Source organism: Mauremys mutica, chromosome 1 (assembly GCF_020497125.1).
Source record: "Mauremys mutica isolate MM-2020 ecotype Southern chromosome 1, ASM2049712v1, whole genome shotgun sequence".
NCBI lineage: Eukaryota > Metazoa > Chordata > Testudines > Geoemydidae > Mauremys > Mauremys mutica.
In genome coordinates, this window is record NC_059072.1 from 171,763,434 (window position 1) to 171,782,664 (window position 19,231).

Genomic DNA, 19,231 nt, shown 5'->3' on the forward strand with positions numbered 1-19,231 from the left:
TTGATTAAACCAGGGGTGCCCAACCTGTGGCTCCGGAGCCACATGTGGCTCTTCAGAAGTTAATATGCGGCTCCTTGTATAGGCACCAACTCCGTGGCTGGAGCTACAGGTGCCAACTTTCCAATGTGCCAGAGGGTGCTCACTGCTCAACCCTTGGATCTGCCACAGGCCCTGTCCCCACTCCACCTCTTCCCCTGAGCCTGCAGTGCCCTCGCTCCTCCTCCCTTACTCCCCAGAGCCACCTGCATGCCACAAAACAGCTGATCAGGAGGTGTGGGGAGGGAGGGGGAGGCGCTGATCATCCGGTGGATGGGAGGGGCTGGGAGCAGGGGAGCTGATGTGGGGCTGCTGACGTATTACTGTGGCTCTTTGGCAATGTACTCGGGTAAATTCTGGCTCCTTCTCAGGCTGGCCCCCCTGGATTAAAATCTGAAAGCAGAATTATGCTTGCAGAAAGTGTTGCACTTTTAAAATCCTATATCTGGCATGAATGGGTATGAATTTATTTTATTTTATTTTTTTGTGGTATGCACAGGTCACACATGGTTGCTCTAGAATTATTGTATTAATTTTGATGTGCGCCAGATTTGACATGATGAATCGGGAAAGATGGAACTTATCACCAGGAATATTTTTTATCTTTAATTTCTGTGCAGATTACAGCTAAAAGAAACTTGTAATCTAATGATTTTAAAACAAAAACAGTACCAGAAAATAGTTGCTTTGAGTTATGTAATTACCGGTATATTTTTTTTCTGTGATTGTACCTTGATTTTACTTTAATGTATGGTTATACAAGTTTTCTAATAATGATTTTTGTATCCTGCATGATGCGATTAAGACTTCTAAATAAATGTTTTTAAAAATGCTTGTTTTTATTTTTAAATATTGGCCTGATTTCTCATTGTGAAACAGTCTTGCGTTTCTTATCACTATAATCATTTCCACTGCATATAATTAATATTGTTGACAAATGCAAAAAGTAGTTGAAATCTGGTGATCCAATATTTTTTTCCATAAAAGATCTGTGGAACATACATCTTTAAGAATAGGTGTATGTTGTACCTTTTGAAGAGTACTACCTGCCTACATTGCATGTGCATATCTTTCATTAACCTTCCTTCTTTTTGTAATGAACCTGAGGGTATGTCTATACTACCCACCGGATTGGCGGGTAGTGTTCCATATATCGGGGATCAATTTATCACGTCTCGTCTGGACGTGATAAATCGATCCGCTAATTGACACCCATAATCCACCTCGGCAGGAGGAGTAAGTGCAGTCGACGTATCTTAGTTTGAACCCCCTCCCCGCCCCCCAGTGTAGACCAGCCCTGATTTTGAGAGTTGTGAATTGCCAGCCCTTAATTTTATTTATTCACAGAACAGGAACAGCAGAAGTTCAAGTTTTTTTCCTATGCTTGAAGGCAGAAGATGTTAGTTCAGTCTCTATGGCCTATGTAATCCTCGATTCATCTGCTGAGACTCCCAACAAGGTTGCAAATATAGAGTGCTGGGTTTTGTGCTGTGGATGCCTAAAAGCTGGACTAAAACTACCAACTTTATTTTATATAAACCCTGAAAAGGGACCCAGGCATCTCATTAAAAATCCAGTTGGCCGCCCACAGTTGGGCAGATAGGTGCCATCCCCAGCAGCTCCGCAAGGCTCCTGGGAAGCAGTGGCAGTCTCTCCAAGTCCCAGGCGGAGGGACTGCCCAAGGTAGGCTGACCAGACTGCAAGTGTGAAAAATTGGGACAGGGGGTAGAAAAAGACCCAAAAATCGGGACTGTCCCTATAAAATCGGGACATCTGGTCACCTTAGCCCAAGGGGCTCCGCGCACTGCCAAAGCCCTGAGCACTCACTCCACAACTCCTACTGGCTGGCTGTGGAGTGGCACTCAGGGTGGCGCTTGCAGGCAGGGGCAGCACATGGAGCCCCTCGGGCAGCCCCTTCACTTAGGAGCTGGAGGGACATGCCGCTGCTTTCTGGGAGCCATGACCGGATGGACTTCCTCTGCCCCCGGCCTCCTGAGGGCAGCACTCCCTACACCCCATACCCTTTCTCATGCTTCAACCCCCTGCCCCAGCCCTGAGCCTCCTCCTGCCCTGTGATCCCCTCAGCCCCAGCCTTGAGCCTCCTGCTGCACCCCAACCCCCCATCCCAGAAACCACATCTCCAGCTAAAGCCTCCCCTGCACTCCAACCCCATCCCAGCACCACCTGAGCCCTCACCCCCCTGCACCCCAACTCCATCCCAGCACCTGAGCCCCCCCTACACCCCAACCCCGTCCCAGCACCACCTGAGCCCTCACCCCCCTGCACCCCAACCCCATCCCAGCACCACCTGAACCCTCACCCCGCCTGCACCCCAACCCTGTCCCAGCACCACCTGAGCCCTCACCCCCCTGCACCCCAACCCTGTCCCAGCACCACCTGAGCCCTCACCCCCCTGCACCCCAAGAGCCCTCACCCCCCTGCACCCCAACCCCCTGTCCCAGCACCACCTGAGCCCTCACCCCCCTGCACCCCAACCCTGCCCCAGCACCACCTGAGCCCTCACCCCCAAACCCCCCAGCTGGAGCCCTCCCCCTTGCCCAGTGCAATTGAGTTAGTAATTGGGGGTAGGGGAGCGCGAGGGACAGGGATGGAGTCAGCAGGTGGCAGTGTGGGGCCTTCAGTTTTCTGCCATTAGAAAGTTGGCAACTCGAGGGGGGCGGAGGGTTTTCTGCAGGGAGCGAGGCACGTGTTCCCCCGGGCGGGGGCTGGCCACGCGCCCCCGGGCGCTGATTGGCGCGACGAGGATTCCTCCCTCCCCTCCGCCCTCGAACGAACGGGCCAGTTCTCCCGGCTCAGCCTCAAGGCGCATGCGTACTCCCCCTCCCTGTCCCCCTGCGGGAGGAGGTGCATGCGCAGTCCTCCTTCTGTTTTTGGTCACGCGCAGGCGCCTTCGGATAGTCTGGCCCTTAGCCGCCCACGCAGCGTCCGCATCACGTTAGAGCGCGCACTCTAGGCCGGGGAACGCAACAACGCATGCGCACAACCGCCCTTCCTCAGCGAGGCGCATGCTCAGTGCTTCCCCGCGCGGCCGAGGAACGACGAGGGCGGGACGTTCAGCCCACGCGGGGCCGGGACATGGCAGCGGCGGGCGGCGGGGCCTGGGCGCTGGGGTGGCGGCGGGGCCTGACCCGCGGCCGGGCCGCTGCTCGCTGCGCAGGGTCCGGGGCCGGCCGCGCCTCCCCGCTGCTGCTGCGGGCTCCAGGGCAGCTGCCGGGTAAGCGCGGGGCGGGGCCGGGCCGTTCTCTGCGCCCCGCCCGGCTCGGGCGCGCGCTGCCCCGGGGGGCGCTTGGGGGCCGCGTTGCCAGCCCGGGATCGCCGTGGCTCCCGCCTGGCCCCGCTGCTGCGGGTGCTGCGGGTGGCCTCGCGCTGTGCGGCCCTGCAGGGTTGGACGCCGCTTGTTCTCGCTGCTCTGCGATCAGGACCCGTCGGTTTTTCCCAGGAGCGTTTCGTGTCTCCAAGTAGCTCCCTGAGATAGTGGCTGGAGCGTGCTTGGCCCACACCGCCAGCTGCCCAGGGCTACGGGCTCAGGAGCATCCTCAGGGGTGGCAACCCTAATCTCGAGCTTCTCGTGGACGGTCGTGCCGGGTGCTCTGCGGGCATACGGACATGTCGTGTCCTTTTCGGAAGCGCAGCTCTTTCTCAGTGTATGGTGGGGAGGTTTGGGATTAATTGATAAAGTCAGCGTTAACAAGTACGGCCGTTCTTATGTCAAGGCTGCAGGGCCCATGAGAAAGGTGTTAGGCCTCAGGCCTCAACTTGGAGACTGTTTCAGCCAGCCGTAAGAACGGCCATACTGGGTCAAACCAAAGGGTCATCTAGCCCAGTATCCTGTCTGCCGACAGTGGCCAATGCCAGGTGCCCCAGAGGGTGTGAACAGAACAGGTAATCATCAAGTGATCCATCCTCTGTTGCCCATTCCCAGCTTTTGGCAAACAGAGGCTAGGGACACTATCACTGCCCATTCTGGCTAATAGCCATTGATGAACCTATCCTCCATGAATTCATCTAGTTTTTTTTAACCCTGTTATAGTTCTTTTGACATGTAGCTAAGGTCCAACCCATTCTGCCATTGCCTTGTCATCTGTTCATGGTGTGTCTAGGCTCAGCATGGCTTCCTGAGGATCCCATTGCCTCTGATGCTCCACCTTGATCTGAGTAGACTTCCCCTAAGACGCTGTATGTTGGGTTCAGCTGACTGTAGCTTCCTTTAATAAATATTAAAAGCAGCCATGAGCCCTTAGGAAGCTGTTGTCCATGCCTTCACTGGAGCAAAGTTTACAAGCCCTTGCAATAAAACAGTAAGGGGGAAACGTTAAGTTGTTCACATAGTATTTCTTGAGATATTTCAAATCTGTCACTCCAGGAAAATGGAACCAAAATGATCTGAAACAGACTTAGCTTATTTACTGCTTAAGTATTATTACCAGGCTGTACAGACAGACCCAGTTACATTGTTCTCAAACTGAGTTAGCTAAATTTAATTTAAAACTCAAGTTCAAGTGCAATTATTTGTCTGGCCAACATCAGTAGATTGTTACCTGTATAACTGTTTCTGAAATCGGTTGAAATATAATTTAGTTTGTATGATCCAACCATATTGTTTCAGCAGAATCTGAGTTCTGAACCAGTTTAGCAAAATCAGTCTGTGAGCCCGTTGGATATAGAGGCTATAAAGAACTTGATTTTTGAATAAGTTATTATATACCACTTAAACTGGAGCTACAACTGTGAACAAATTTAACTGATTTACTGATGGTTATTCCCCTTCCCACATGAGACTATCAATACCAATACAAACTCCTTTTGTACTGATGTAACTGCATCCCCACTTACACTGCTAAACCATACTAGTATAGTTAAAGTGGTGCAATTTTCTAGCACTGTATAGACAAGGAGTGTAAGAGTATAGGAGTGTTCCTTTGGCCAAAATTATTTTTCCTTTCCTTTCCCCTCCCCTGTTTTATACACTCCTCTCCCGTAGATATGTGTTGTGCTGTATACTGAGTGTTTACCACTTTTCATGTTGAACTGCAGTCATTTCTCCTTTGTGTTGTGTAATTTGAAGCACTTCAAGATTAAAAGCCTTACATAAAATATGAATTACACAGTTGATGTGTTGTCATCTCATACTATCTGTCGGTGCAACTTTTGAGGAAAGTAAAGGGGAGGAGTCATGAAAAAAGGGCTCAAGGTGTGATAACTATATATATTCAAAGTTGTTTGCCATGAACAGTGTTTTGTATCCCAAAGATCCTTCTTTTCTGTTTGTGCTGAGTTGAATCAGTTGTTGAGAACACAGAAGTTGCTGTACAGAAATGGATAAACCCAGATTAGCTTTCCAATTTTTCAGGCATCTGCCTGCTTGGGTGGATCAGACTGTAGGTTCAGGGCCAATTTAAAAAAAAAAAAATGACAGAGGGAGGAACATCGCTTTTAGGTTCTATGTTTGCCCAGAGTTGCACTAGATTTTTTTTAGCGTGTACTGTTTCTTTTTTTTTAATTTTCTTCGATGTGCAAACAATCCCCTCAACTACAGAACAAAATAATATACCAGACTACAGACAATGCTTGAACTGAAAAAGTATAGGGACAGTACTTTGTGACAGTAATCTTTTAAAAAAACAAAAAAAAAACAACCTTCAAAAATGACTAACTTTTTGCTCAAAAGGTACTATAGCAGCTTTAAAGAGCAATGGTCAATATTTACTCTCGTACTTATCAGCATAGTGCATCTGTTGTGCACATATGTAAGTAAAAAGGAGATGTTGTGAACATAGCCTTTAGGGTAACAGGAGATTAGATCTTAGTTGCTGCAGACAGTTCTTGTGGTGTGATGCTGTCGCCCACTTGTTTTAATGTGTAGCATTTCTGTATCTACTGAACTACATCACTAGATCAGCCTTGAATTAATACTGTAGAGGCCCAGCGAATTTTATTTGGGGATGCATTAGTTTTTCATTTGTGAAAGGTGGGTCATTGGAAATTAATAATATGTAAATATATAGTGCTTATGACATAGCTTTAAGAATCTGACCTAATATGTCAAAAGGTGCAGACTCAGCTTAGCATTTCATAGATCATATATATAGGAGGGGAAATGTTCCCAAATCACTTTGCTTCATCCACAACTGAAAAGCTGCTCAAAACTGGATTTAATTTAAATATAGAAACCCATGAAGTTATGCTGATATACTGAATATGTCAATATCAGCATTTTCTTAATCTCTCCAAAACTAATTCAGCAGTAAAAATTTGCGTCAAGCTGAATGGCACTGAAGCCTTCAGCCTAGTCTGTGTTTTCAAAAGTGAAAAGCCTTGTTTGTGGCCATCTTGAATTAGTGTGCCTGTATGTATTCCTCTAACTAAACTAACAATTCTTTATTGTGTTCAATACAGCAATAAGAAACCTGACTTGGTTTATAATTATGTAATGGAAATCAGTGGTTCTCAGTTGGGGGTCTGTGGCCCCTTAGGGGACTGAGAGTCAAGTTCAGGAGTTCTGCTAGCCCTGAGTCCCAATGTCCTGCGGGGCAGAAGCCCCAAGACCATGAGTGGAGTTGGTGGAAGGGGACCAGGGATGTTGGCCCCCCAAAACTGCAGTGCCAGAGCAGGGTAGTCCTGGGGCAGCTCCACTCTCCCTCCCTGCTTCCTGGCCAGGTTGGAGGTGGGCAGCCAGGCAGTGTGGGGCAGTGCCATAGAGTGGGCAGCCACAGTGCTCCCCCATCTCCTCCTCCTCCTCCTCCTGCTGGTGCCTAGGGCTGTGGCTGATTCTCAGTCAAAAGGGGTTGGGAGCTGCTCCTGCCACCAGTAAGAGCCTTCCAGGTAGGGGGACCCGGCTCTGGGGTGGTCAGAGCCCTTTTGGAGCAGTAACCGCAACCTTCCCAGCATACAGCCCTTAGCTACTCACTCAGTGCACCCTGAGCTACCCCCCTGCCTGCATACTGTCCCTAGCTTACCCTCTCCCTGCACTATGAGTGGTTTTCAAACTTTTTGAGCTGAGCCTTCCCTTTCCCCCCGCTTTGAGTTATAATTTTTGGATGCATGCCCCCCACAACCCAGACAAGGTGTGGTGCAGCTGAGGTGAATCTGGAAGTGGAGGTGGTGCTCCCTCCCCAGGCCCTGCTGGGCAGAGCTGGCCCGAGCCCCGCCAGGCCTTGCTCCCCTCCAAAATAGAAATCAGCTATGCCAAGGGTCCCCCTGCCCAGTGGCCAGCGCTAAAGCCCCAAGCCTGCCTTTTTGCCTTCTGCCTGCTGGGCCCTGGAGTTTTCATAGAATGTTGCAGGGGCTCAGAAAGAAAAAGGTTGAGAAACCCCTGATGTAGATGATTTGTCTAATGTTAACTAGGCCCTCTGACTTAACTGTTCTAATATGTGCAAGACAATGGAATTTTTTCAAACTTCAGTAACTTGCAGATAGTGGAACAACATGAACTATAGGAACAATTTGTGTGTCTGCATTGGCAAAAATCCCCCAAACCACACAGTGAGGAATCTGTACCTATTTAGCAGATGATAATTAGAAATTATCTAAGTGTACTCTTTTCCTAGCAAATGCACATCTGACAGACTAAATGCATCGTTATTGTACCTCCAAGCAGAAATAGAATAAGAGACAGAAAAAAAGACCACAACAGAGAGATATTTATCTTCACTGTATACCATGAATTTTAAGCAGCGTTGTTCATAGTGGTAGTATTCATCTTAAAAGCTTGGAGGAGGACAGGAATGATAAATTATCAGACTCCTACTGGACAGAAATGGCGTGCAAACGTGATAGCCTTTTGTGCTACATACTTTCACGCATGTATTGTTCCAGATGCCGCCTTCAGTTCAAACATACAGGTGACCCCAGCATTCGGTATCTCCTCAGTCACATATCCTCTGACTTTTTGATAACTGGATTCTTGCTCTTATAGTATGTGAAGAGAGAGAACCAGATATTTTTGCTTAGGCTTTTTAGCAGACATGATAAATGTTGTCTTCTTTATCTGAGAGATCAATCTGACAACTCCAACTAAAATGCTGGTTTCATCCTGGTTCTGTACAATAAATAATGGCTCCAAGGAATCATTATAGTCCATCATGTCATCTTAGGTACACGATAGTGGCTTTCCACTTTTTCTATAGATGACATTGGAACTAGAGAACTACATTTAAATGACATTGAGGAACTGATCACTCAGTTTCCTTGCTTTTATGGGTTAAGCTCAGTCCTGAGCCAGTTTCTTTGTGTCACTTTTCAGCAACTGCTGAAATACTAACTGTTCTTCCCATTATATAGGGTTGGGATACCTAGTAATGGAGTCATTATGTTTTAATAAAATGGTATCAAAACCCAATCCCAGTTTTTAACTGTTTGTCGCTTTTTTCATAGCTTAGTGGTTTGAGCATTGGCCTGCTAAACCCAGGATTGTGAGTTCAATCCTTGAAGGGGCCATTTAGGGATCTGGGGCAAAAATCTGTCTGGGGATTGATCCTGCTTTGAGCAGGGGGTTGGACTAGATGACCTCCTGAGGTCCCTTCCAACCCTGATATTCTGTGATCTATGATTTTTGTTGCAATATGTAGACAGACAATGTTGAGTCCATGATTTATCACCATTTTGGAACAGGGACCCTTGAGTTTCTTGCAACTGCCCTTAGTCTCCGTGCTACAACCCCATTTCACTCAACATTGCCATGTCCAGTAATAATCAGAAGGGGTTAGAGCTGCACAGGAAGCTTCTCCCATCAGGAGTAAATCTGCTGCCTTTAGAATACACCTGTGTCATAAATAGTTAGTTAAGGGTTAAGTTTCCACCTGTAAAGGGTAAACACATAGTACCTGGTGAACACCTGACCTGAGGACCAATCAGGGAAGAGAATTTAAAATTCCTAGGAGGGAACTTTTTCTCTCTGTTTTTGTGTGTGCTGTTCTTAGCCGTTTGGAGTTACAAGTGTCCAGATGTTTAATCAAGTCTTCTGCAAGTTTCCATCTTTCTGAACTAATTTCTTCTAGTCAAGATAGTGAGTATTAGAAAGGTACTTTGTGTCCTCATCTAATAATCCTATGTCTGCAATTCTGTGTGTTTGTTATTGATTATTCTTAATTCTGCCTGTATTGTTTGTACTGAGAAGGAGAGAGGATTCTCTCCAGAACTTAGCAAGGTTATACCCTATGAGTGTCCAGATTGGACTCATAGAGATTCTGTATTTTCTTGTTTTTCTTTTAATAAATTCTTTCTATAAAGATCTGATTAAATCCCTTCTACTGTGGATACAGGGGGAGGGGGCTAAGAAACTCTCTCTCGGTGGTGAGACAAGCTTATCTCCGGGCAGAGAGGGGAGGGGGGAGGTTTCTCCCTCTGTGAGTTGATCTGTGTTTCCCCAGGGAACGTCTTTGGAAAGAGGAGGGGGGAAAACACGGGTGTCCCGGCCCACGTATTCGACCGGGTGGTGGCAGCAAAAAGGGGACCTACCCTAGGATTTTAGGGTGGGGGGATACATGCTGGTCCTCAACTTGAAACCCCCCAGTTTCAAGTGAGGGTGAGACCATGACAACCTGTTCCTGTGGCCTAGGGAGCTTTCCCTTTATTAGAATGCATTTCTTGAATTTAAAAATTGACAGGTTTTTTTGTTTGTTTTTTGTTTCCACTCACTTTTGAGTGAACAGGACATGAAAATTTGGCTTTAAATCTCTGTTGAAATTTTCCCTTCCCTATTAATCAGAAGCCTTTTATATTTAACTGGTAACTTGATCATTCTCTAAACAGCAGCTCAACCAGTTACTTTCCTTGTTGTGTTTGGGATTGGTTCTTTCTGCTAAACAGAAAAGCTGTAATCAGTGTTAAACAGAATGGGGATAGGTTGGGAGGAGGTGAGAACAATGAAACAAGCTTTGGATTTTTCCACCATGAGAAAACCAATACATGGAAGTAACATTACTGTACTACGAGCCCAACAGAAATTCAATAAATAAAAGGTTAGTCAAACTTTAGTAGTGCAACTAACATCATTGCAGTAATGCCAACTTAGTCTGGAGACTATTGCTAATTATTTTGTTCCTTTTCAATTGATACTTCAATATTAATGGGGCAATCAGAAATTTGTATGTTAAAACAGTTTTTTTCCCCAAGACTCATAATTCCATCCTAAATTGCTTCTACTTATACAGTTTCAACAATATGTATCAACAAGGAAAAAATCCAACACATTTTTCTCTGGGCAGGAGATGGTCTGGGTTTGTAGTTCTCTATAGAGGATTGGTGCCTTTGATTGTAATTTGTTCCACACCTGTGTTACCATGTAAATAATAACTTTTCTTCTTAAGATTAATTTTGAAAAACATACTACTTTGGAATAGCAGAGAGGCAAATAATAAGGAAGCACAAATAAATAACTTTAAACTAACCAGATCACTAAAGTTATTGAGGAAATATGAAATTAGTAACCAATCGAGATTCAGTAACGTTCAGTTGTGTGCAAACCCTTTAAAAAACACGTTTCTGATTACAGAGTGAAACTGTTAGTATTGCATGACTTGAATATCATCTTGCTTTTTTCACCCAGATAGCTGTGTGGTCCCAGAAGATTTGAAATTGTCCTAATAGATAGTACTGAACAATTGCCAAACTCTGTTGGGATTGAGTATTTTACTTAAACTAAAATATTTTGTTTCAAGATGATTTTTAATGTTTTTTGGTATCTTACCCCAAGTACTTAAGTATTTCTGATGATGATTTTCTTTATAAAATGTCTTTTTTGTGTTTTTAAAGCTTGCAGACAGAAGTCATCAGTCAGTTTCCTTAGTCGACCTGATCGTCCAAATCTAGCGTATAATAAGATAAAAGGCAAGAACCCAGGTGTTGTCTTCCTCCCAGGCCTTAATTCAGATATGAATGGGCAGAAAGCAGTTGCACTCCAGGACTTCTGCAAATCTCTCGGTCATGCCTTTGTAAGGTACAGTAAAGAAGATTGGTTAGAGAAACTAGCATGAATTATAGTATGGCAGCCAGGAATGAGGAATTCTGTGAAAATACGTCAAAGATGCTGAAAATTCCTCCCCCGCTCCAGCCTGTTAGATTTGGACATCTAATTGAAAGCATGCAATATAAGAGATAATGTCTGCCTCTTGTGATGGTGTCACCGTCAATCCATATCTGAGATATGTTCATCTTTTCTGTGCAGAGGTTATTTAAATCAGTAAAATTAATTTTTCAACGCACTTGCATGACTCATTGAAATTGTAATGATCTCTGTTCTAACTTGAGTGATATGCTTCATGAAATAGTAAGATTATCAGCATAAAAATGAAAAATCTTTGAAATGGGAAATCTTCACTTATATTATGGTTAATACCTATAAATTAAGTAGTTACTGCATGATTAAATTCCATCCTGCAAGGGGCACCGTGTTGGACTCCTGCTTGGAGCCTCTGGATTTGGGCCTTAGGACAAAGCTCTTGTTTTAGCTCTCTTATAGAATGCTATTTGTGATGACTCAACTGCTAACTCTTATGAATGCAGATTAGTGTCTATTGGTCAAGCATATTGAGTGGGTTTAAAGGAGTATACCTAGTGAAATTAATTGCATAGTACAGATGAAACATTATTTAAGAAGGTACAGAATGTAATAAGGATGTACAGTCTCAGTACTTGACAACACATTTATGAACCATGTATATTATACGAAGGAGACTCTTGACTTGGAAAATCTAAAAATGAAAAAATCATGTAGGTCTTTGTCTCGTTCTTCAAGGACAGTCCTGTCCATATGTCTGAGTTAAATTTGGCTTTGCAGATTTAAAAAGCTAGTTAGTGCATGGGTGCACTGCATCTCTTAGTTGTCTCGTGCTCCCAAATCCCTATGTATATGATTTGATGTCCGAGAGTAACTTTTTATTTCTTAACTGAAATTTCTGCAAATCTCCATGATTATGAGGTATGTTGTCTTTATTGCAATTGTTTAATTCTGATTAACAGTGAAGAATATTGTTCCTGTTCTGTGTAGGTACTGTCTGATGCAGTTTGTTTTATAAGTAATATTAAAATTTTATCTTGACTGTTAACTTGCAGATTTGATTATACAGGATGTGGAAGTTCAGATGGTAATCTTCAAGAGTGTACGGTTGGAAAGTGGAGGAAGGATGTTTTGTCTGTACTAGATGAACTCACAGATGGACCACAGGTTATATTTCATTTTTAAATATAGCATAAGTTGTTCTCCCAAGTTAAAGCATTATATAGCCAGAAATACAGTTTAATGGTCTTTGTGAATGATCTTCTATAAAAAAAGAAAAGAACTACCTTTGTACTCATTTCCAGTTTGAGTTGTTTCAAATGGAACAAAAATGTATCAGTCACAAAGTACCTTACACAGGGATGGAGATGCCGATCAACAAGCTAATAGCAATGGAAATAACATTGTAGAACAACACTAAATGGAAAATAAAGTAGATTAAGTAATGAAACAACTTGGGGAGAAATCATTTTAGTTCAAATCAGAATAAAGTAAAAAAGTCGGTGTTAAGCTGTCCATTGCATAGATACCATGGCAATGGATGCTTTCAAATACTACATACAGCTCAGTTTAAATTAATGAGAGGAAGTTCTACTAAGTAATTACATCTAATATAGCTCAGAGTGAATATTAGAACTATTGTAATGTGTTAAAACTTGTTTTGTGTGTTTTGACTTTTTTATTAATGAGCCTTTACAAGGCTCATTTCTTTAAAGAAAGAAACATCAAATGTTAAAGCACTTCCACAGCTGGAAAAATAAAAGTACTTGATGCTCACCTGCATTCCAGTTCTCGTTTTGTTTACAGTGGGTCAGTCTGAGAAAGCAATAACCTGCCCCACTGAACAAAAAACAGTAGTTAAATGCCAGATCTTGTGATGCTTACTCAGGCAAAATTCCCATTGGAAATGACAGCAGTTCTGCTGAGTAAGGGCAGCAGGATTATGCCTCAGGTTTAAGTAGCTAAACAAAACTGAAAATATTTTGATTTAAAAAAAAAAAAAGTAAATTGGTAGTTTATTTTTAATCTAATTTTGTGTGTTTTGCTTTTCAAATCTTATTTTAAGATTCTAGTGGGATCCAGCTTAGGTGGATGGCTGATGCTTCATGCAGCAATAGCTCGTCCAGAAAAGGTGGCCGCTTTAGTTGGAGTAGCTGCAGCTGCAGACTATCTTGTAACAACTTTTAAACAACTTCCCCTTGAGGTAAATGCTAACAGCTTTTAATGTTCTGTTTTTGCAAATTTTGAAAACTTACTGGTGTGAAATCCCTTTATTAAAATTTTTCATTGTGAATCTTATGGTTAAATAAACTGTAAGAGTTGACGTTGAGTTAACAGCCTGCAAAAAGTGAAATTTCTGAGTAAAATTGTCAGAATTAGTTAAAATGAAGACTTCTTACAACCACCGTATATAGGAGCCTTAATTGTGAAGCAGGGACTCATTGTGTTAGGCACAGTAGAAGCACAAAACAAAAAGATGATACCTGCCCCAAGCAACTTAAAATCTAAGTATAAGAAAGAGAAATCAGATAGATACAGATGAATGGAGTACAAAGACAGTATTGGTCAGCATAATAGGCAGTGGTCACATCACACCAGCAATCTAACTGTTGTCAGGATTTTATAGGCATCATGGCAAAGAGTTCTAGGGGAGGGTTATGAAAGGGGATAAGAGGTAGGTAGCTTTGCGCTTTTTACCAGGAGCACCTCCCATATATGAGGAGCAGCATAGGAGAAAGCAAAAAGATACTGGTTTGAAAATTTAACAAGTGGCCCTTTGAGGCTGGTAACATGGACTGATCAGAGGCAGGAATTGATATTTCAGTAGTGACTGAGAGATGATAGGTAGGGTGGGGATAAGCAGTGAAGACAAGTAGCTTATGTCTGATGAGCTAGAGAAAAGGGTACTGGGGGGGTGCATGGGAAAAGAGTGGTGATGTGGTCAAAGCAGCAGACTAAGAAAATGATATTTGAAGAAGCATTCTGAATGGATATGAATGGGGCAAAATGGCATTTGTCAGGGCCAAAGGGAAGGATGGTGCAGTAATTGAGATGTGAGATGATTAAGGCTTGGATAAGTCTTAGCTTCATGGATGGATAAGAAGGTGGTTTTTTTAAAGATGTTGTGCAGAAAAAAGAGCTAAAGGGAGAGTCTGACTGAGGACCTAGAGAGAAGTCTGAATCAAATGACTTCTGGGACATGGGTCTGAATGACAGGCAAGATGATTGAGCAAAGAGTTGGGGAGGGAAAGAGTGAGGTACGTGTAACTATTCTATGTCAAAGGCTAGAAAGTAACTTCATATACCAACGCTACTGTGACAGATATGGCAGTTTCCTGCAATATCTGTGGAAGATCTTGCTGCGTTAAGTTGAAATAGCTTTGGAATCCTTTGTGTCATGAATGCAAAGTTGATGTATTATTTTGGGATTGTATGTGACATCTCTTGGGGAAGAGATGGGGCCAGTGTAAATCCTGGAGAAGTGTAATGCGCTTTAAAGGACTATTTCAAACTATATGCCAGACAACTTGGTTTGTCCCAAAAGTTCCTTTTTAAGTGGGTTTGCTAGGAAGTACCTGGAGGGAGGTGAATGCAGGTTTCCATCCCAACCTTTTTGAAACTATGCCCTGAGGGGAGAACCATTGTCTGACTGATTACCTATTCATGGTCTCTGAAGACCCAAGTGAAAGAAAGGTGTATGCCTATGGGTGCCTGTTCCGAGTAAAAGCTTGTATGAACTTGAAACCACACACCCTCTGGTGGGGTTTTAAGGACTCATGGCTTACCAGAGCCCTCCTTGGAGTTGGAGGTAATCTCTGGTACACATATTAGCCTGCATGTAGGTTTTATTGTTTTAATAGGTCTTCTGTAATGCTTTCATCTTAAGAGTAAATGTGCCTGTTGAGGAAAAAGCTGTGTGGTAACTTGTAACTGTGGCAATTACACTGTTTATAGCCTCTGAGAAAGCAAAGCAGAGACACAGACCTGTTTAAGTAGTCTGTCTTTCTGGGGAATTCACAGTGTAGGCAGGGAGCTGAGCAGCCTGGAAATACCCCAGTCAGGAGCAAGAGATATACTGGTCTCTCAACAGAAGAGGTAACAGCTGAGGGTCTGGGAGCTTAAAATGCGTGTCCTTGCTGGACCATAGAGTGGGAATACAGATGCAGTTGTGACAACTACTGTTAAGGTTGCAAATGAACTTTCATTTGAACCTGACTTAAATTTGGTAGGTTAGATCTGGGGTTGAAGTAGGATTTTTCTGCATAATTTGAAATGAACTGGATTTGGGCTCCAAATTTGATACATTAATTATTGAAGTGTTCACCTGTGTGCCGAACTGTAGTGTAGTAGCCTTTTGGTTCTTGCTAGCGATACCTTATAATATAACCTGATCTCAAGGGTGGAGGGAGGGAATGTCCACCGAAAAGCTTTGGGGTGGGAAGGTATGGTTTTGATGGGCTTCCTAAATGTGTCTCTTTTTGTGAGCCTTAATCCTGCATGCTCAAAGAATTTCCCCAGGAGGGAAGAAAGGCCTCAAATCGTTTCCTCCTTCCTCCCACTGGTAGCCCCCCTGCTTTCATCGGGTCCCCTTCCTTGATGTCTTCATTCGTGAGGTCCAAAGGAATGAAGCCCTGAGCCTCTGGAGACTTGAGGGAAGTCAGTTGAGATTGGAGGGTGCAGGGGTCTTCAGCTGGGGGAAAGCAGATCGGGTAATATTTCCACCTTTCCCTTTGTGTGGACCTCCTGAGGTGTGATAGAGGAGAGAGCTCATGGCAAGCCTTTGGAGGCCAATGAGTGAAAAACCTCTATTCCCTACGAGTCTTTCGCTCATGGACAGTTAGTGAACTCTTCAGAGCCTTGTTTGACTTCACAAGGACTAAAACCAGTTGTGGGTTGTAGGGGGGCTGCTGACTCTTTTGGCTGGGTCATGGCTGAGAGGCCTGCTGTGTGAGAGCCCTGAATAGCTGAAGTTTGTGGGAGGGAGGTACAGATCAGCTTCTGAGGCTCATTGTGGGTGTTTTCCTCCTGCAGATGTCTGGGGGGTTACAGGGATGGGTCAAATACACCCCTCTTACTCCTGCTGACCTCAACTGGTAAGGATACGTTTGTAAGAGTTTGGGGTTTTTTGTTTCTTTGCTCTTAGTAAGGTGCAAAAAACAGAGTTAAGGAGTCTGGTTGCCTTGTTTAATAAGAGTGAATCACATTTGTCTGGAATATTCTTTTTCTTTTCTAAACAGGTCCAAAAAGAAATAGAAGAAAAGGGTGAATGGAAGCTGCCAACAAAACACAATGAGGAAGGGTTTTATTGTTTGTCATACGAGTTCATTAAAGAAGCAGAAAACCACTGTCTGTTGAGCAATCCTATTCCTATAACCTGCCCTATAAAACTTATCCATGGCATGAAGGATGAAGATGTCCCATGGCAGGTATCCATGCAAATTGCAGATGATGTTGTCAGCACAGATGTGGATGTGATCCTCCGCAAAGTTGGTCAGCACCGAATGAATGAGAAGGATGACATGAAACTTCTTGTGTACACTGTTGATGATTTAATTGACAAGCTGACAACCCTAGCATGAGTTGCATGTTAGCACTAATGCATGAGCTTAACACTCAGATCTCTTCTGTTATTAACCAAAACCTCACTTTTTTTATGGCAATGGAACACTGCTGAATCTGGAAGGATGCAAAGGTCACGAAAGAAAGGAAGTGGAGCTTTAACTTCTGTCTCCTTACCTCTGTTTTGTAAATAAAGGTGTTTTCTTAATGCTGCATTTGCACAAATGGTAGAAAATGTGAAGAAAATGCTGCTGTTTGTTGGAAAATTTTCCCCCACCTTGATTTCCTGTGACTTTTTTCAGAAGTTTCCTACTCTATTTTGTACTGAAACATGTTTACCTTTCTTACATTTGTGCCAATGGTTATTTTTTTGCCACTATTAGAACTGTACAGTACAACTTAATTTTTTAATTCCTTTTGACATCCTAAAATAAATATTGTGCTTTATGCTTTAACATTATTCCATTTCTGAGTTCTGAAACTTGTGTGGGAGCCTTCCCACCCCAAATATGTACCTGAAATGTTCAATTAAATGCCCCTAGAAATAGAATGGGGGGGGAAATGCAGCATAATAAAGCTGGCTTCAAATATAAAATGGAGTTTTAGTACTGATATTAAGCCATAAAACAACTGCACAATATCTTAGAGTCCTTTGTGCCTGGGATCGTGATGAGCAAGTTTGATTTTTGAGTTGCTCAGAATAACTACAAACTGAAACTTCGGTTCTATAGATGTCTTTCAAAGCTCATTATACCAGATGAAAAGTAATCACATCGTCATTGTTCTAGGGGCCGAAGGTTGATCTCTACCATCGTATTCTATAAGAGTTGTAGGTCACTTACATTGAAAGATTTAGATATTTCTGCATTAGTGAATATATTTAATCCTATTAAGGCAGAGTGAAGCAAGGAAGCAGGACTGCCCAACATCCCTCCCTAATGTCATGCAGAAACTTACATACACAATAACATTTCTTTAAAAAGCTATATGCCCTACTTGATCTTGGCATATCAGGAAATAATACTTTTCAACATTTGTGGAGCTTCCTATTTGTAGAATTGTTATTTGTGTAGCATGAAAGCCTACTCAACCAGTCAGTTCAGCTGTCTCTGTTTGTGATACTTTTGACTTTTCTGCAACAAATCCATGACTTAGCCATTCTTGTAAATGGGACATGCATCCATTCTAGGAATGGTTTTTATTTAGCTGTAACTACCTTTCCATAGTATTTACAGTTGTGGGAACACTAGTAGAAAAGACAGCTGGATGCATTTGCCCTGGGTGAGGTAACCATATTGACCATACTTTGGTTTATCTGGGTTTCTCCCTATTGATTTCTTGTTACAGAAGGTACCTTAGCATGTGTGTTTAAAAATGAAAAGGGAAGATGGGCCATTGCTGACTCATTCTTGCCCTTGAATGGAATACTTAATTAGTAAGCAAGTCAACTCAATAGACAGCAAACCTAAGCTACGTAATAAATTACAAACCTGAACAATTTACAACTGAAACAAAAAGGTGGGCAGTTGGATGTATCTACTGAGAATATAAATCACTCAGTATCTGGATCATGTGTGGATTAAGTTTCAAATGTTGCTTAGTTACTCATCCAGAAATGAACCCTTGTCTATGTGTATGAATTGCAAGATGAGCCTATCTAGATGGGAGCCTGGAATTGATTACCAAACTTGAGCAATGTTGCATCTCAATCATAAGCAAAATCATTTGGTGTTTACTGGTTTCATTTAATTCAAATGGTAAACTGCTCCACTATGGTAAACTGAGACTCAAGCCACTACAGGGGCTAGTTATTCAGGAGAATTTCACATGATTATCGAGCCCCTAACATTTTTAACATATGGAGGTTTTACTATTACTTTAGCAGGGATATAGGGACTTCTGAATGACTTTTTTTGAAGTGGGGTTTGTGTGCATGTTGTTCTCAGCAGTATACAAAATAATACAAGCCTCATAGGTTTCAAAATTGAGGAGGAGAGATGAAATAAAGACTGCTTTTAAATAAAAAGAAGTTAAGATATGTGCATCTTTTACTCCATGCTTTTCATGGTTTTATAGACCTCTATCTTATCCCACCTTGGTCATCTTTTATCCAAGTTGAACAGCCCCAGTCTTTAATCTTTCCTCATATGGAAGTTATTTCATATGCCTAATTATTTTTTTGTTGTTGACCTTCTCTGTACCTTTTCCATTTCTAATATCTTTTTTTGAGATAGGGTGACCAGAACTGCATGCAGTATTCCTGGGGTGGTTGTACCGTGGTTTTATAGAATGGCATGATAGTTACTGTCATCTTATTCATCCGATTCCTAATGTTACCTAACATTGTTAGCTTGTTTGACTGCTGCTGCACATAGAGTGAATGTTTTCACAGAACTATCCATAAAGCCTCCAAGATCGCTTTCTTGAATGGTAATAGCTAATTTAGACCCCATCATTTTGTAGGTATAATTGGGATGATGTTTTTCATGTGCATTACTTCACATTCATCAACATTAAATTTCAGCTGCCATTTTTTTATCCAATTTTGTGAGATCCCTTTGTAACTCTTTGTACTTTGCTTTGGACTTAATTATCAAGTAATTCTGTATTGTCTGCAAA

At 42.9% G+C, this 19,231-nt stretch overlaps 1 protein-coding gene across 1 annotated transcript; it reads left to right on the forward strand.

Moving 5' to 3' along the window:
* The first annotated feature begins 3,015 nt into the window (after positions 1 to 3,015).
* ABHD10 (abhydrolase domain containing 10, depalmitoylase) lies at positions 3,016 to 17,067 on the forward strand. The gene is made up of 5 exons (XM_045001893.1): positions 3,016 to 3,271; positions 10,810 to 10,993; positions 12,109 to 12,220; positions 13,119 to 13,256; positions 16,291 to 17,067. Exons 1-5 carry the CDS (start codon positions 3,031 to 3,033, stop codon positions 16,630 to 16,632), a joined length of 1,017 nt encoding a protein of 338 aa, XP_044857828.1. The 5' UTR covers positions 3,016 to 3,030; the 3' UTR covers positions 16,633 to 17,067.
* Positions 17,068 to 19,231: the final 2,164 nt, after the last annotated feature.